General features: G+C 39.3%; 1 protein-coding gene across 3 annotated transcripts in view; it reads right to left on the reverse strand.

The window, feature by feature from the left end:
* Positions 1-357: 357 nt before the first annotated feature.
* Positions 358-19,262, reverse strand: part of LOC126187839 (protein pellino) — a 457,964-nt gene continuing 439,059 nt past the window's right edge. For all 3 annotated transcript variants that reach the window (XM_049929143.1, XM_049929142.1, XM_049929144.1), the window contains exons 8-10: positions 17,336-17,572; positions 3,204-3,319; positions 358-1,267 (exon numbers count right to left, since the gene is read on the reverse strand). In XM_049929143.1, coding sequence (XP_049785100.1) covers positions 1,141-1,267; positions 3,204-3,319; positions 17,336-17,572 — 480 coding nt within the window. In that variant the 3' untranslated portion in view covers positions 358-1,140. The remainder of the gene's footprint in view (positions 1,268-3,203; positions 3,320-17,335; positions 17,573-19,262) is intronic.

Genomic DNA, 19,262 nt, shown 5'->3' on the forward strand with positions numbered 1-19,262 from the left:
ACTTGTGACAAGTTAAACTGATTTGAAAGTGGCTCCAACACACTGTGGAAATCAATAAATAGTTTACACCTTGCTTGTTCAAACTTACCATACTTCAACTGAAAATATTCATAGAACCACACACACTTATCTAATTACCAGCCATTAATTATTTGTATATGTTCAGCCTGCCTGAGACATTCCAGTGTGTTTTTCTTTTTTTTCTCTTTTTTTACAAAATATCACACAAGTGATAACAGTCTACATCATTTTGATTCATGAACGAAGCAAAGCTGGTAATTATAACTGAATATCAATAGATCAGTTCTTTCAAAGTAGCATTTTAAAATAATGCTCAACACAATAATGTAACACAGATACAATAAAAATTTACAAGATATAATTGTTCACACACATACAATTTAAAAAAATGAGATTAAGACAAACTAGTTTCACCAAACAGGCCATGTTGGTCTGAACAGCAACTCAAATGTGTGTACAATTCCAGTGACATGATTGAACATATTAGCTGGAACACCACCATTCATTTCAAATGGCAGTTATCAAACTTAACAGCACATTTCAGGATATTTGGACACACACTGCATAGTTTGTGTTGTGACACAAAATATCTATACACAGTCCAGTTATCTCTTGGGGAGCATTTCAGCTTCACACACTATTTTGAGACTCACTGATTTAGTTTTTAACTGCTCACCATATACTGATACTGTACATATTACTTTCAGTCCCATTAGAGCCAAGGCTGCTCCAGATTGAGTATTAATGGAGTAATATATGCACAGTTTGCAAGTTAATGCAGTGAGCAGTTGATAACTTACAAGTAATGCAGTAATTATAAATAATCTTTATTTTCACCTAATAATAATTACTGTCGATTTGACTATGCACGAGAAACCTGACAACTGTTTTTCAGTTACAATAGTTTGACAGTTTTTAATCCAGTCACTTTCCAGCAGAAAACTCAAAAGTTTAAAAATCACTCATTTGGGGCTAAAACAAATAAAATATAAATAAAAATTCTTTGAAAACCACAGTGTCTTCACATACACTTTTTTTTTAACAATACAGACAAGCCTCTTGGATCCAGAAGGCCACTTTGTTCATTTTGGCAACTGAAATATTTCTAAGCTGCACTTTTCAATCAACATTGTCCTGAAAAATAAGGCGTACATATCCTGGTTGTCCAGCCAGAAGTGTTGCACAGAAAGGACATACAGCTTCAAAACTGTTTGTCCCATGTGGTATGAGAACAGATGCCCAGTACCTACACAAAGAAATACAAAATAATTTTCAGTTTAAATCATTACCACAATGAGCTATCAATAAGAGAGGGAGGGAGGGAGAGAGAGAGAGAGAGAGAGTGTGTGTGTGTGTGTGTGTGTGTGTGTGTGTGTGTGTGTGTGTGTGTGTGTGCGAGCGCGCGCGCGCGCGCGCGCGCGCGCACGCGTGCGTGTGTGTGTTTTGAGTCTATTTGAAAATCTATGGGTTATCAAATGGGAGCAAATAAAAATCAGACATTTTTTCCAATTGTACTGGAAATATAGTAACAGTGGGACATACAGAATAGTTTACATTTTTCTATCCTCTGTTTAAGAAACTGGTAGTTTACTGAGTGACAGAAGAAGTTCCTTTTGAATTACTAAATTCATTAGCAGGAGTATATGTAATGATTTGGCAGTGTTAGAATTCTGAGATGCTTTGACAATGGTCTGCACACTGTCTGCACACTGTCTGCACACTGTCTGCACACTGTCTGCACACTGTCTGCACACTGTCTGCACACTGTCTGCACACTGTCTGCACACTGTCTGCACACTGTCTGCACACTGTCTGCACACTGTCTGCAAACTACCACTACAGAGCATTTAGACTACTCTCTTCTGGGCTAAAAATGCTCTATAAAATCACAGGGTTGCTACAGATATGATAGCACAGAATATAATAGAGTGAAAATGAGCAATATAAACACACTTGTGCGTTTCATTCAGTGTCAGTAATACAGATCTTGTTTTACTCTACAAGGTTTTGCGACTGCAGCCAGATGATGCTGACTTGCCACAATATTCCTGCTGGCAACCATTCAGCCATCTTCATGTGTCCATCATGAGCAACGGACACCTGAAGATGGCTGAATGTTTGCCAGCCAAAATATTGTGGTAAGCAGTCAACATGATCTGGCTCCAGTACCGAAACCTCATAGAATATTCAGTATGCCTGCTTGACTTCAAGAATCACATCTAGTGAAGACAGTAGCAACCTGTTTCTTCAGACCATAAAAGTGAAATTTCCACAAAAGGTAAGCTGTAAAACATACCAACCATTAAATTGGTGAAATGTTTTTAATATTTTGATTATTCCAAGCCATTTTATTATATGCATTTTCTTCTGCTGCCGCTTGGTGAATAGATTTTTTTTATATATATATTCACTGTTATTTATGGTGCACTGATCTTTCCATGCCATAAAGAAAGACCCAAATATGCAGTGGTTAAGTGGGCATCAGAATAATACTGGGAAGATGCAGGAAACATTCTGAGAAAGATGTTCATCAATTCAGTTCAAGATGAAGGTAGTCTAAGCCTTGGTGGTGGGTGAGTTTCACCTGCTCCAATTCAGGAATGTCAAACTGCCCTAAAATGTAAGCTGACTGACCTTCGCTCCTTCCCTACATTCCCTTCTGCTTTCCTTTCTAAAGAAAGCACTAACAGTTCTGAAAGCTAGGTAACATCTTTTTCTGCTTTACATGTATTTATAGGTAGTACTGGAATTTCATCTGCTAAAGATAAGTACTGGCCATCCATTCTATCTCACTTTAATCCTATGGTTCTCTCAAGTGCATTTTCCTTTTCATACATAATAGGAAGTTAGTACCTATCAATTAAGACATACAGACAACATATCCATGAAAAGAAAGTGGTTGAGTGACCACATGTAATATTTTTATGTCACTGGTAAAGGTGCATAACCAGATTTGTAATACATGGCCATCAAATGTATGTACAAGTTTTAAGGAGAATAAATACATCAAAACTGATAGCAAAAGAGCTTTAGGAGTATCTTCTGTTCTTTGGAAATTTACGTTCACAACTCCATAGATGTTAAGAGCATAGGTGCACACGAGGTTACAACTAATTAATACTGTTGCTACAATGTGAAGCAATATAATTCAATGGAATCTAATGTAAGACTAAAATACATACTTGACTGTTTTCTCAGTGGCCATATGCCCACAAGGATTGAATGCAAAAGTTGGTGGGCCCGAGTCCACATAAAATGCAGGTTCAATTCCCATGCACAGCTTCACAATAGGACCAGTCTGAAAAACAACACCACTCATTAGTTTTTGGATCGAGGCAAAACTGTTGGGTACACTGCACTAGCATGTCATCTCACATAACGTAAATATCACATTAAGGAAGATACAGTAATTATAAGGTGAGGAGCTCTGAGGTTATTACTATTCCATTCAAACACAGAATGGGGGAGGAAAGCACATTAAAATTCCCAATGGACTTCGTTTAATTTTCTATCTACAGGCACTACGCAGTAGTTACTGGAGACATCCTCACTGAAAAAAAATTAAAATGGATTTCACAAAATAGCAGATACAATGACTAGTAGCTTGCTTTCATTCTGCATCAACATTTAAAATTGGAAAAAAAATTATCAACTAGGTGACAATTCTCTCAGTTCAATAAAGGAACAGTGCACTCTGATAACCCATCAACAGGTGGCTGTCCGGATACTCTGAAGGTAATATGGCTTGATGATAAAATCTGAAAGAACGGGAACCTACAAAATATGCTAACAAACATCACAATGTTATTTCGCACTGCCTCTTATCATTCCAAGGTATCTTAAAGAAGTCACCAGACCCTGTACATGATTAATAATAAATAGTAACTTTCAATTTTAAACTAACTCTCCCTCTCAACTGAAACCCAGTTATCAATCACTGGAACTTATCACAGTAGTTAAAAATGCTGTATTCGCTAGGGATATTACTTCATCAGACATAAACATCTAGAATTCTACTATCTATTTTTTGATGATTATGATTAATGGAATGTAGTTTCAGTTCAGAGCACTTCAAAAAATCCAATGATTTTGGGGGAAAAGTAAATCTTTATCAAATTCAAACAGTTTCTACCCCCATGCAGTATATAGAGTCAATACCTACTGCTAAATATTAATGCACTGAAGTAATCTACCAGCTCTGGATTATGTCTTGTGTAATTATGGGTTCTGTCCAAAAAAATTCCATAGCTTTGTCCACAAAATTTTTCTACGCTTACCTCTTGCTTATTGTGCATGGTCTCCTTACAAGTACTCCCCTCCACAATTGATACATCACTCCCAAATGCCATTACCACTTCCAGAGGCAGCCTTGGGGTGCCTCTTGCAGGATCACATGAAGCCCCATCTGTGAATTTTCTTTTATCTCACCTAGCATTGCAAATCTTCATCCTTTCAACAGGAATTTCAACTTTGGAAACAAAAGAAGTCCACAAGGGCCATGTCTGGAGAGTACAGATGATGGGGCAGCACAGTGATTTCATGTTTTATGCAGTCGTCATGCACCAACAGAGACTAATGTGCGGGTGCATTCTCGTGATGCAAGAGCCATGAATTGCCTCGCCACATTTATGGCCATTCCTTCACACATTTTCTCACAGGCATTTGAACACGTTCCAATAGTACCATCAATTAACAATTTGTCCCTGTGGCACAGATTCATGATGAACTAATCCTTCAAACTCAAAGAAAACCATCAGTGTGACTTTGACATATGACCCGACCCGACGAACTTTTTTTTGCCTTAGAAAAACTTTCATGACCCATTGTGAAGACTGAACTTTGGTCTCAACATTATAACCGTAGACTCGCATCTCATCACCATTTACGATTCTCTTAAGGGGGATAGGACGTAAAAAAAATCTCATTTTTCCAAAATATGCCTATTTTGTAGCGCACATCTTCCCGAATAGTTTTATGTATAAAACATATATATATTTGAGATTATAAGGCGTGTTATTTGGTCTTAAGTGTCCCAAGACGCAGCGCCACACGCCTCCGTGCAGCATTATTCTGTCATACGTAAGTATTTTGCTCTCTAGAATTCGAATGTTTGTATTTGCAACAGAGATTGTCAAACGTAAAACAAAGGACTACTGATATCGATACTTTCTCTGCTGCTATCAACATGCATTGTTTTGATCACTGATTTTGTTTTTTCTCTCTTTTGAAAGGCCTGCAGTATGGTGTTGTGATTTTCTGAACGATTTTCATTTGGCTTGGCAATAAGAAGGAAGACAGGGGACTTAAAAAATATGAAGCAAGCAGTTCGGGCCTTAAGCTTCCACAAAATATCCATGGACAATAGCCCTATACACAACTTGTGCCCAAAAGAAAGTGAATCATGGTGTGGCTACTAAAGGTCAATTGCTGGTGGTGAAGAATATCATCACAGTAATTCTCTACCATCTGCTGCAATGGAAGCCATCATACCTATATTCAGGGACCTCGCAAATGAAAACTTGTAGAAGAAATGTCTTCATGGCGGTACCCATAACCAATGTATAAGGGAAAGATCACCAAAAATCATTTTTGTGGGAAGAAATGGACTTGCTATTAGTGTTTTTGATGTAGTTTCATGTTTTAATGGTGGTGTGCAAAGCAGGAAATATGTTTTAGAGAAAAAGAGAATTAAGCCCATGGTGAACTGCATCAAAGCTTTGTATGCAATAGGCAGAGAGCATGTAGTGAAAGCAGATATATCATCTTTGAGATGATAAAAATCAAGAAGGGTGCATCATACAAACATGAAAAGGAAGAAAACTGATTTAGAAAATGAAAAAGAACCTACTTATGGTGCTGGACAGTTCTAAAAGAAAGCCAAACACAAGCAGATACTTCGGCCACTTTCTGCAAAACACAAATTTCTGTGCTTAGGTGCATGTAACATCAAAAATAAATATCCTATTACTTTCAAACTTGGTATGCTTATTGAGCACTAACTCCTCAATGCTAAACTCTAGAATTTTCCAAATCTATTAAAAACTGTGGTAAAAACTGAGATAATTGACTATAAAATTTAAGTTTTTTTTTTCTAAACATGAAGTTTAAAATGTAACAGCTCATTCATTTCATCATAAATTAAATAAATTCTAGAGTTTCATACACCTGTAAGTACAGTTTGTATGCTGTGCAAAATTCATAGAAGAATCTCTCTTACTTATGAAGAAAAGTGTACCTATAGCAATAAATGCAGCCAATAGTAAGTGAAAAAAATGACAAAATTTCACATGTAAAACAAATTTATTTTGTTACGTTTTTGCCTTCACGAACATCTTGTTCTCATTTGAGCACAAAAGGTCTTCACAGATTGCGAGGCGAAGGTCTTTCTGGTCTCGACTCATGAGCCACAGGACAAACTTGGTGGCAACACAATGCATTCCAAGATGCTGTGTCAGTTTTTCATGACATGATACAACTGAGATGTTACATTCTTCTGCAATCTCTCAGTCAGTCAGTCTTCAATTGGCATGCACAATTTCATTGATGTTCCTGATGTGAGTGTTGTCGATAGATGTCAAAGGGTGTCTTGAATGAGCGTCACCCTTTACTTCCGTCCAGCCATTTTTAAGCCATGTGAACCATTTATAACAGAGTAAAGCTTAATCACTCATCACCGTAGACTTCCTGCATCATTTGGTATGCCTCTGTAAAGGTTTCTTGGGTTTCCCACGAAATTTAACGCAGACGCATTGCTCCTCTAACTCTGCCATCTCAAAATTGGCAAACTGTGCAATGCAACAATCTACTCAAAATAGCACTAAACAATAACTAAGACATTAAAAAAAAAAACTCTCCAGCAGTTAAACATTAAACACAGGCCTGCGCAGGGATGCCAGTCGCATTTTGCTCCAACACATGACTGACATGTAATTATGAGTGTTCTGGAATTTTTTGAACAGATCTCGTATATGAATACCAGTAGCCAATTGTTTCATTCTATGTTATGTACTTTCCACTGAATCTCCATAAAACTTTGTTGATTATATGGACTTGTCACTGTATTTTAAGTTATTTTGTCAAGCACACCTCAGGAGCTCTTTGATAACTAAAATACTTTCAATTCCTCAATTGATTTGAACCTTCACAGAGCCACATACTACTCCTTGATGGCTTAACAGTGCACGACTCCATGGGGAAAGTTCATTCTCGAGCCTGGAGGAAAAAATTATTAAGTAGTAGCATTGTGGCTCACACATTGCAGTATCTATGTTATATACTGGTGTGTGAACATAATAAGCTAGCTGCACAGTGCAGCAAATCAGACTGTTGAGTTACTGTTTTCGCACTCTTGTCAGATTCATTCCATGTCAAGTCATCCAGGCCATGACAACCATTATCTAGTTGTCAACTGAGATTTTGTGTACTGCTTTTGTATCTAATATCATGAACTTTTGCCAATTTTTAATGCTTTATATACATTCTGTTGGTAGCATTCGCTGAAAGATTGATGCAATGTATTACTTCAAAGCAAACTGCAAAAATTTGAAAATTTGCTGCAGTTTTTAAACAAAAAATGGTATGCTGACAGTTTTTTCCCTGAATATCCTTTTGGACATGCAGTTTCTAAAAGCAGAATTTGAGAATACAATCCCAGAATATGTTCAATTGTTCCAACAACTTGGTGTTACCGTAATTCACAATACGTCTATAATAGATGCAGTGCTCTGCCACAGTGGACTTCGTTGGCTGTATGTTGTCTGTGTGGCATTTATAGTTCAAACAGCTCTGAGTACTATGTGACTTAACTTCCAAGGTCATCAGTCGCCGAGAACTTAGAACTAATTAAGCCTAACTAACACACATCCATGCCTGAGGCAGGATTCGAACCTGCGACCGTAGCGGTCGCTCGGCTCCAGACTATAGTGCCTAGAACCGCACGGCCACTCCGGCCGGCGTGGCATTTATGCTCAGTGCATCTTTCCTATACAGGCCAGATAGTCTGGCCTGTATGTATTTTTCCATACTGGCAATGATTGCAGTAGACACACTGTTTCTGGAGTCTGTATTATTCTTTACTGATCCCAATAAGGCTTTTGCCTTGGTTGATGAACTTGACATTGTATTTCGGAGTATTCTTCCGATTTCTGTTATGCTCCTGATGTATGGAATAATCATTGTCGCAAACAGTTTATCCTCTTCCTCAGGAGGGTTGTCATCTTGGCTTCTCAAGCCTTAAGGCTCATATCTGGTAGTAGTTTTAACCATTTGTATGGAACACGGCTTGTAAGTGCTGTAATCCAGCTGCTGGACTGTCACAGTCCAAGATTTCACGTGCTCTGCGCACAACTGTGCTTGGGAAACCACGATATGAAATAGCATGACAGCAGGAGGCATCCAAGTATAAATCGCGTATGTCAGTTTACGGTATGACAATGTGTCCTAGCATCCTATCTGGTCTTCGCTAGATGAGCACATCCTGAAAAGGAAGTTTATCTTCTCTTCTATCTCCATCATGAATTTTATGTGTGGTGCAGTGAATTCAGATGTTGCAGGTAGACATGTAGGTGATGAAGTCCATATGATCATATTTCAAATGTACTGCCTATGTGGTGAAAAATGCATGACGATACAGTCGTCGTTCAAGACAAACAATTTATAAAACAATTGAGAACATTGAATTCGCCACAACTGCTGGAGACAAGAAGAACCGCATACCAGTGAAGAGTGTTGCTTCCACTGCACTTGTTGATGGACCTTGTGTTTTCTGTGTTTGTAGACTTAATTTTAGTATTGACATTAATGATTCATTTTCACATGGTAATGGTTGGCTTACTGTAGCCATTGTACGTGGAGGGACAGGCGTACCTAATGTTCCAGGACTTGAAAGTTTTGTTGACAGAGACATTATTGCCTATCGTACCTACCACATGGCAGACTTCAGAGTTGCTTCTTCAGACGCCTCCATAAACCTATTGGCCACCACTCATGTTAATGGATATCCTATCGCTACACTGTTTGTTTGTAGAAATTTCTGTACGACAGAAGGTAGTTTGACATAAGCACGAATTTAAACAGTTTCGTTAATGCTAGTCCACACTTTTCCCCTCTGAGGCTCAGGGAGTCTCTTAGAGGTATCCCTGTAAAGAGAGATACCATGTCAAGGTTCACCATGACATCATCATGGCCCAATGTGAAGTTTTACAGCTGCTGGACAAAATGCGCCAAATTTCACATGTGATGTTGCCATTTGCCCACAAATAAGCTGAACATTGCTGTTGGATGTTTTGCTAATTCATCTGTTGGTGTGCCTCAGAATCTTTCAGTTTCTGAGCAGGTGGCTGACTGCCATGCTCTGTTGACTTGAGACCACGTAACTGCATCTATCGACTCCCACCAATCGGTCAGAAGGGAGTTGAGGTGGAGTGAGACGAATTCTGTCGAAGTCTCATTGAGTCTGGATCGAGTGTACTGGATCCTCTCCCTGAACACAGCCAGCCTGGCTCTTCTGGTGATACGGTTGGATGCTGGAGTTTGATGCGATAAACTAAATTCTGTTCTGAAGAGTGTCCAGATTCTTAATTTTGCTTTGTATCTCCTCACCACCAAGCTATTTTGTGTGATTTTTGGTTCTCCTAATTTAGAAAACCTTTACTATTTCTTGAATATTTAACCCAGTGTCATTGTACACTTCTTGCCACCTTCAGGCGTTGCTGGTGAGATCACGCCTTTTGGATGTCGTCGTCCTGCTGAATACTCAAGAAATAGTCAAGACTTTCCTACACCAGGAAAACGTAAAATCGTATGAGAAAGTTTAGTGCTTGTCTGACTGTCGCAGCAAGCAGTTCATTGTACATTGTATTAATACCAACAAATAGAGATTAGTTAGTCACCTATATCAGAGAATTTAATGAAAGAAGATTCACTAAAAAGGACAAAGTTGGGAGTGGCGTGTTTTCATTTAAAATGAATTTTACTTATAAGCAGCTCAATGAAGAAAGTAATTGTGATACTTGAAGTGTTCCCAGTGTACTGTATGTTCGATGAGGTTTCGGTTTTGCAGCCGGATCATGTTGACTTCTTGCCACGATATTTTGGCTAGCGATCATCCAGCATCTTCATCTTCAGGTGAGTGTCCATCACTGGAGACTGCAAGTTCCCGGTGTCGGCTTTATAGCAATAATTGGTGCGCAAACGCATTGGCACCTGCCACAGTAGTGTTCTCTATCTAACTCCATGTCCTCTGGAAATACTGTTCTATCTGTGGTGCGCAGGTGCGTGTGTAAAGGTGAAAACTACACTTCCGCTCTCTGTCGGAATGTGCATTTGCATTGCTGAAAACCAGACATCAGATGTCACCAGATGTGTCACTATGAATAAACTGTCTACTCTCTGAAGAAATTGGAGAGATTGCCGAGTCCCAAGCCTTGTCCAATTGAAAACTGCTGTCACAACTTATAATATGTTGTGCTAGGTGTATTTCCACAGTTTCTTTAATTATTGAATCCCAAAAAGTTCTTGCTGGGGCCAAGATTTTCGTGACAGAAAAATCCATAGCATTTCCTGTGGTAATGTGGTCAGCTATGGCTGACATATTGGGCTGTGAAAGGTGAGTGTGGCGCTCATGTTCAACGCACCTTTCGTTTACTGTGTGTGTTTTCTGACTGATGTAAACCTTGCCACACTGTCAAGGAATTTTGTAGATCCCAGAAACTGAACTCCCAATACTGTTTTTTTTTTCTGACAGTTCATCATCCCCCCCTCCCCTCCTCTCCCCAGAAAGACAACTAAGCAGGTAGTGCAATATAGGTCATACAGAAGATTGTGAATAGCACGTAACATACAGCTAGAAGTGAAACATCGACCAACAGCCTGAAGAGTACCAATCGAGTAAATACAATTACAAATGCAGCTGAGGGAGATTTGTTTAAAGCACAGGGCTCTATTAATGACTATCAGCTTTGCCATAAAGATGCAAAATGTCCCTAGCAATGAATGTTTTTCCTTACTACGGAGAGAAATATAAGCATATCCTGTCCTGTCCATGATTTCAGAGCTATCAGTGTAAAGGAAGGCAACATTCTCGTATTTCTGAAGAACTGCTAAAAACTGATTGCTGAAAGGCCATTGACGCAAAAAAACTTTAGGTACTTGAAATAAATAGGTAGTAATTAATGGTCTGGTTATTGAGCAAGCAGGAATGCAAGGGAATACATGGCCAGCATGCTAAACAGGATGTGTGTAGGTCCCAGCAGGGTCTCTCAAGGTGCATTCCAACTGAAAAATGTGCACAGGGGTTCAACATCCCTGCATGAAGGGGGAAAGAAAACTCAGTAAATTGGATGATTAGGGGAGCTGAGCAACGTACTAACTATAATACAAAATTATTGGAGGGATAAAAACCGATGAATAAAAGGCGGTAGGCAACATCGAAAGCCCTGGTCATGCAAGGTAAGTGAAATAGGATGATGCCACATGCCTTATGTAGGTCAAAACAGGCTGTAGTAAGATCTTGGCATTTAGAGTGCCATTTCCAACCTAACTAGATGGTCATTTGTGGGTCATCCCCCCGAGAAACTACTCTGACAGGGGGACAATAGGCCCTTTGATTTGAACGAGGCAGAATCATCAAGCTACCATTCTTCCAACCAGTCTGCAGGGCTTGTTGAGGCTAATGGGTCAGTAGCTGCAGAATGGTGCTGGGTTTATGCCCAACTTAAAGACTGAGGTAACGCTATTTCTCCACTGGAAAAGCAAAACACCTTTCAGCCATATATGGTTGAAGACCCCAAGTAGATGGAGTCTGCAAGCCACATTCAGAAGCTGAATTACCGGATTATGAATCTAACCAAGGCTTAGGGCCCTATAATGGGGTAAGTCAAAAGCCGGAAAAGTTTCCCAGTCACTGAAAAGTCCATTATGTAAGTCAGGGTTACAGGAAGTAAATGACAGAGGGACGTCTACAGCTTGTTTTACATCTACATCTAAATAGATACTCTGCAAATCACGCTTAAGGGCCCGGCAGATGGTCCATCGAACCACCTTCACAATAATTCTCTATTATTCCAGTCTCAAACAGCTCTGATTGTCCTTATTTTAATATGATGATCGTTTCTCCCTATGTGGGTCAGCATTAACAAATTTTTTTGAATTTAAGAAGAGAAAATTGGTGACTAAAATTTTGTGAGAAGATTCTGCCACAACAAGAGATGCCTTTGTTTTAATGATGTACACCTCAAATCCTGTATCATGCCAGAGACACTATCTCCCCTATTTTGTGGTAATACAAAACATGTTGTTCTTCCTTGAACTTTCTTGATGTATTCCATTAAACCTATTTGGTAAGGATCCCAGACTGTGCAGCAGTACCCCAAAAGAGGACAGACAAGCATAGTGCAGGCAGTCTCTTTAGTAGACCTTTTACATTTTCTAACTGTTCTGCCAATAAAACGCAATCTTTGGTTTGCCTTTTCCACAATGTTTTCTATGTGTTCTTTCCAATTTCAGTTGTTTGTAATTGTAATTCTTAGGTGTTCAGTTGAATTTATGGTCTTTAGATCCGACCAATTTATCATGTAACTGAAGTTTAACGGACTCCTTTTACCACTCATGTGGATGACCTCACACACTTCATTATTTAGGGACAATTACCAATTTTTGCACCATACAGATATTTTTTCTATCGTTCTGCAACATGTTTTGATCGTCTGGTGACTTTACTAGATGATAAACGATAGCGTCATCCGCAAACAACCTAAGACAGCTGCTCAGATTGTCTCCTAAATCTTTTATGTAGATAAGGAACACAGAGGGCCTGTAGCACTACCTTGGGGAATGCCAGACATCACTTCTGTTTTACTTGGTAACTTTCTGTCAATTACTACGAACTGTGACCTCTCTGACAGGAAATCACGAGTCCAGTCACATAACTGAGATGATATTCCGTAAGCACACAATTTCACTACAAGCCACTTGTGTGGTACAGTGTCAAAAGTCTTCTGGAAATCCAGAAATACAGAACCAACTTGAAATCTCTTGTCAATAGTGCTCAACAGTTCATGTGGGTTAAGAGCTACTTATGTTTCGCAAGAACAATGTTTTCTAAATCCGTGTTGACTGTGTGTCAATAGGCCTTTTTCTTTGAGCCAATTCATAATGTTCGAACACAGTATGTGTTCCAAAATCTGCTGCATATCAATGTTAATGATATGGGCCTGCAATTCAGTGCATTGCTCCTATTACCTTTCATAAATATTAGCATGACCTGTGCAACTTTCCAGTCTTTGGCTACAGGTCTTTCGTCCAGTGAGCGGTTGTATATGATTGTTAAGTTTGGAGCTATTGCATCAGCATACTGTGAAAGGAACGGAACTGGTACACAGTCTGAACTGAAAGACTTACTTTTACAAGTGATTTAAGTTGCTTCAATACTCTGAGGATATCTACTTCCAAGTTACTCATGTTGCCAGCTGTTCTTGTTTCAAATTCTGGAATATTTACTTCATCTCGTTTAGTGAAGGAATTTTGGAAGGCTGTGTTTGGTAGTTCTGCTTTGGCAGCACTGTCGTCAATAGCATTTCCATTGCTATCGCACAGAGAAGGTACTGATTATGTTTTGCTGCTAGCATACTTTACATAGACCAGAATCTCTTTGGATTTTCTGCCAGGCTTATAGAGAAAGTTTTGTTGAAACTATTATAACATCTCACATTAAAGTCCATGGTAAATTTAGAGCTTCTGTAAAAGATCACCAATCTTGGAGGTTTTGTGTTCATTTAAATTTGGCATCCTTTTTCGCTGTTTCTGCAATGTTCTGACCCATTTTGTGTACCAAGAGGGATCAGCTCCGTTGTTCGTTAATTTATTTGGCAATTGCTATCGATAAAATTTTTTACTTTGAATTCAATCCACATCTGGTCTATACTTACTTTTCTAATTTGAAAGGAGTTTTGTGTTTTTGGAAGGTAGTCAGGTAAGAACAGAACGCAGACACCATCACAAAGTGGGTCGCAAGGTGTTTAGCAAGGATCAATATATCAGTATAAATACCACCGTGAAGGAGACCCAAAACAGCTGTTGACCTTTGGCAGCCCAACAACCTTTTAAGCTTGGTCCAAACCTAGGCTGAAGACACTTACTTCCCAAAGAGGAGACACCACACTCCCAGCATGGCTTCTTACTGTTTTTAATTATGTAGCAAAAAATTGCATGGAGCTGCTTAAAAATGATGAGGGCAACCTGCAAAGGATGTCGCTTGAGACATTACAGTATCATTTAATTGTCTTGAATTGCTGTTGCAATATCTTTTTTCTACCATAGCACCACTGACTGATGAAATGGCTATTGCTAGAATAGCAGTACAGGTGAGTAAGGTGGAAATGCCTACAACATTCTTATCGATAAAGTCTGATGGAAACTGGATAAAAGTGATGACAGAGGTATACAACAGTTGGCTGGCCCTTTAGAGAGGCAAAGTAACAATTGGTCTATAAGGCATTCACAATGAAGTGACAGGATGCAAAGCTATCGCTATAATACAGATTGTCGAGCAGCAACTACTATAGTGAATCCACAAGATTTTGGAAGATATCATAAGCTAAACATTCAGAAAGTTGCCATGGATAGCAATGAAGAGGGTTAGGGGTACAGTCATTCAGAAGATCACACTGTCTGGGGGTAAATAGGGTTCACAGAGGGTTATTGCTGGACGTGGTACAGAGGGGAGTCCACTCACTGATGACATCTTTGCAAAACCAATGCACAGACTCCCAGGTCTGCCCTGACAGAAGGCACAGTAACGTTGAAGGATTAGAGAATGGTTGCAGTGAAACACATTAACAAAGATTGCAGAAGAGGGCGGCATTAGTTTTTGCAGTTCTGTGACAGGTGACAATGATACCCACTGCAATTACATTTAATTACCACATTAAGCTCATCCTCTTAGTCATGAAGGAGCCAAGAGGACAGGTCGCATCCCAGAATCCCTGTATCACCATTTGGGGATGGAACAAAATCAATGAACAAAGGTTTCCAAACCAATGACGCGGGGGCAATCTAGTGCTTCCAGGGTCACCTGAATTACCTTCTCCATAACTAGTTTAGAGGATCACGACTCTTGTCATCTGTTGTGACAGTAGGAACTGAAGAGGAGCAAGTAGTTCTGTGATCCACAGTCTGACTCCATAGGCCACTGTCAAGTGTCTGGGTGCTAATTTGTCAATTATAGGGAGCTCTGTGACAGGTAGATAGTGAAGATGACACTGCTCCTCTAGCTGGGTGCAGAGAGTTGAGGAACCACCGGAGCCCCATGGGCTAATTTACATACTCTACCACTAGAGGTCGAGGTCGATGTCGAGGGAATGGAATGGGTTGGGTTAGGTAGTGAAAGTAGCTGCAAAATTTGATTTCAGTGGGATAGGATATCTGAGAAATTTTAATTTCTTTTGAGCTTCAAAATACCAGAAGACCAGAAGTGATCAGAGACCTGATGCCCCTGGATTTTATGTTCTGTAGTTAAGGTACCGCACTTCGGAAATCAAGTGGGTTTGTTGTTGTTTTCTCTCTCTCTCTCTCTCTCTCTTTTTTTTTTTTTTTTTTAGCGCGGGGGAGGGGGGGGGGGGGGGCAGTGGCAGCAATTGTTTTCACAAAATAAACAGAATGACAGAGTTTTCATGAAGCAGCCAAGCATAGTTTTCACAAAGTGAGTTGCTCGTACAATGGGGAAAATGTATGTCCAAAGCGTTGTTGCTCATAAAGCGGTAAAAATGTACGCCCAAAGTGTTTGCGCTTAAAATACCCCATTGGAGTGGGATAAGTGGCTTCACATCACAATGACTGACAATGATTGTAACTTTCACAGGCAATGAACCCCCTAAAAAGTCACGCTGAAGGCTCCAGTGTCAACCTTGTTGTTGGAGGGCCTCAATATACATGAAGTGGATCCCTCACTTCATCTACAACATGAAGTCCTGGTAAAAAGTATATCTCTGTACCATTTTAAGGACGTTATGGGATTTTATGATTAGAGATGTATCAACAAGTTTCTTGCGTGACCATGATGCTCGAGGTGAGTAGGAGTGGCTGCTTTAATTAAGACAGAGCCATTTCATAGTTTACTGAGGAAGCGATTTATCCAAACACATTTTCAGTATTACCTACAAAGAACATCAGCTTGGTAGTTACATAGGACCCTCTGTCAGTCTGAGTGCTAAACAGGAACTGATGGGAGGAAGTTTCTGCAGTCCACTTTCTTTTGGCCTTTCTCTCATGGTTTGAACCAGGAGGGTAAGTTCTCAGATCAATAACTATACACGTTGAAACATTCACTTTTGTCTGGCGAGACTGCTGACACCTTGTGGCTGTTAGCTTATAACTTGGGTTTTCTCACTGTGCAAGATATCTCTACCATCATGCTGCCTGCTCTGGTCAAGGGCTCTCCCCACAGGCACCACCCAGCCATAGCAATGACCACCTGGCTTCATGGCCATAGGCTGGAGTGCCAGTGTCTGAAAATAACAGACACCTACTCCTTGGTATGCTCTGGGTAGTCAGTGGGTTACATGCATTCAGGTACCTGTCAACCTCTATTTGAATTAGCTACCATCTTAGGTATTGGGCAGCTCTCCTTGTACAGTCCACATTTCTATAAAAAAAATTGCAAAAGTGGGGGTAAAATCCAGATGTGGGGCCCACATTTGAGTTAAATGACACAAGTATTGTAAAATAATGTTTGTAAAGTGAGGAGGCAGACGAGGAGGAAGGAACTGGGAACAGCCGTGACTTATGTGCTATAGACAAGCCAGGTTTCCAAAACAGAATAGATCAAGTAAGTGGAAAGAAATAGCAGAACAGTAAGAGTGCAGCACAGGAAGGAAGAAAGTACAGCAATGGCTCAGCATCTTTGACTATGCATAGTATATACATTTAAGACAAAAGAACAATGTTAAACTAAAACTAATGGAAAACAGTAACTCCGAACATTGAACCTGTCAATGCAGAACCTCCATATTTTAGTTATTTAAGCGACAGCCAGTGTTTCAGAGTTTAATCAATCAAACATGAGAAATAATATTTCTCAGAATAACTGTAACACCACACATCAGGGTGCAGCCAGTACCATACAACAATGAAGGCCTCTGTATCAAATTCAACATAAATTTAATATTAAGATGATTCCGAGACATGACATGCGGCAATTAACTACAAATTTTTCACACGAATAATAAATTCTATGAAAGCTTTCATTGTTAGCCAATTTTTCTATTTTTTCTAAAGTTCTGTCTACATTTTGTTACATATCATAGCTGCTTTCATGTACCTCAAGACATATTGGACAGCGACGAGCTTCAGAATCGTCCTCTTGTCCCCAATCATGATGACCCTGGACATGGCCACAGTTCAGGTACACATATGGTTGCTGGTTTTCATTTACAGCTCCAGATTCATTCATTGTCACAGTCACTCTTCGTGGTATGACAAGTGTGTTTAGTCCAACTGGACATTGGGGTCGCCCTGCATTCAAGTCATCAACCATTTTCTCCAAGTGTGATTTTGTCTGAAAAGTTAAAAATTTATAAACATCAGTTCAACATTACATAGGAACATGAAAAAAAAAATATATATATATATAATCATCATATGTACAAAGGATTTTAGAGGATGATAAAATAAAGAGGAAAAATCTATAGCATACAAATAAAATCTTCACACAATTCATTTATACAATTTTAAAGCCATAGTCGTTGCATTACTTACAACAAAAAGAAATTTCTCCTGAAGAGGGGATGGGGGTGGGGGAAGGGGGGTTGTTGAGGTAGTTATGCAGTAAATAGAATCTTGCATCTCGAAGGTAAATACTGACCAGCTATATTGCTCCCACTCTAATCTGCATAGATTCCTACGAGATGAGATAACAGCCTTATAGTCCAAATTCCATATGCTTTAAGTAAAAAATTAAAAACATCACATTGTTAAATTAAATCACTAACTTAATCTCAATGCCGAAGTACAACAAGGATGCAGCTAATGGAAACATTATTCCATTTATGTATCAGCAACATAAAATTTTTTCGGATTCAAATGAAACACTTTCATTGAGGTGCACTGTAACTTCTCTATAACAAAGTTTACTGTGTTAACAAAGAGATAGAGGGGCTGGCCAGTACTTACCTCAGCTCAGTACAGCCGATAGATACACATAAAACAGAACCGAAAATTTACATTCCTAGCTTTCCCTCTGACAACCATGCCTCCATCCTTGCTACCCTCCCTATTTTCCTTTCCCTGTTGCTTCATAGCCTGGGTTGTGAGTAACTGAATCTCCTTTCCCTTCTTCCCTTTCTTTCCCCTCTCTCCTCCCTGATGAAGGAACATTTGTTCTGAAAGCTAGGAATGTAAATTTTCAGTTCTGTTTTATGTGTATCTATCGGCTGTACTGAGCTGAGGTAAGTACTGGCCAGCCCCTCTATCTCTTTGTTAGTATTTGTTTCACATCTTTATACGAGATTTTCCATTAATCATTTAAAGTTTACTGTGTGTTCAAATAGTTTTAAACAATGCAGCCCTATAATGTCCTCGACAACTGCCAATATTTTGAAATATCAGCAGCTCTCAAGATTATTATCCGGATGCATTCACATACATTATTTGTACATTTGATATGAAGAATTCTTTCTTATAGCTTTTGAATTTGAAAAGCCTTGCAAAATCCTAAGTAGCAGTTGAGTATTTAATGAAACACGTCTCAGAAAAAGTCAATTAAGCGAAATGATTAGTGAAAGTCAACAGGTGGTGAACTGTCAGAAAAGGAAAGTATTTGGAGTTCAGTTTCTGTTCTGTTCCCACACTTTCCCCATATTTCCTTGGAGAATGAGTCAGTGAAGAATGTTGATAGGAGACAGAAGACAAATTAGCAAAGACTGGCGATTGGCAATGAATCTTCTATTACCATCAGTGTCATGGTTTGTGGAATTGGCGGACTGAGAAAGCAGTCATAAGTAGTGAACACGAATCCAGAGAAAAAAAATTGATCTTGTTTAGGACTCTGAATTAATTGAAGGTAGCTAAATGGGTACCTCAGTGCTAAGCTCAACAAAGAAACTCAAAACACTGAGAAGGTGTAAAGGAGAGCAGTGATGGCATTCTTACAGAAACAGGAAGAGCTGTGTAAAAGAAGCAGAAGAAATAAAGAAGAAAAAAATCATGTAAAAAACACACACACACACACACACACACACACACACACA

The sequence above is a fragment of the Schistocerca cancellata genome, chromosome 5, assembly GCF_023864275.1.
Source record: "Schistocerca cancellata isolate TAMUIC-IGC-003103 chromosome 5, iqSchCanc2.1, whole genome shotgun sequence".
In the NCBI taxonomy this organism is placed as follows: Eukaryota; Metazoa; Arthropoda; class Insecta; order Orthoptera; family Acrididae; genus Schistocerca; species Schistocerca cancellata.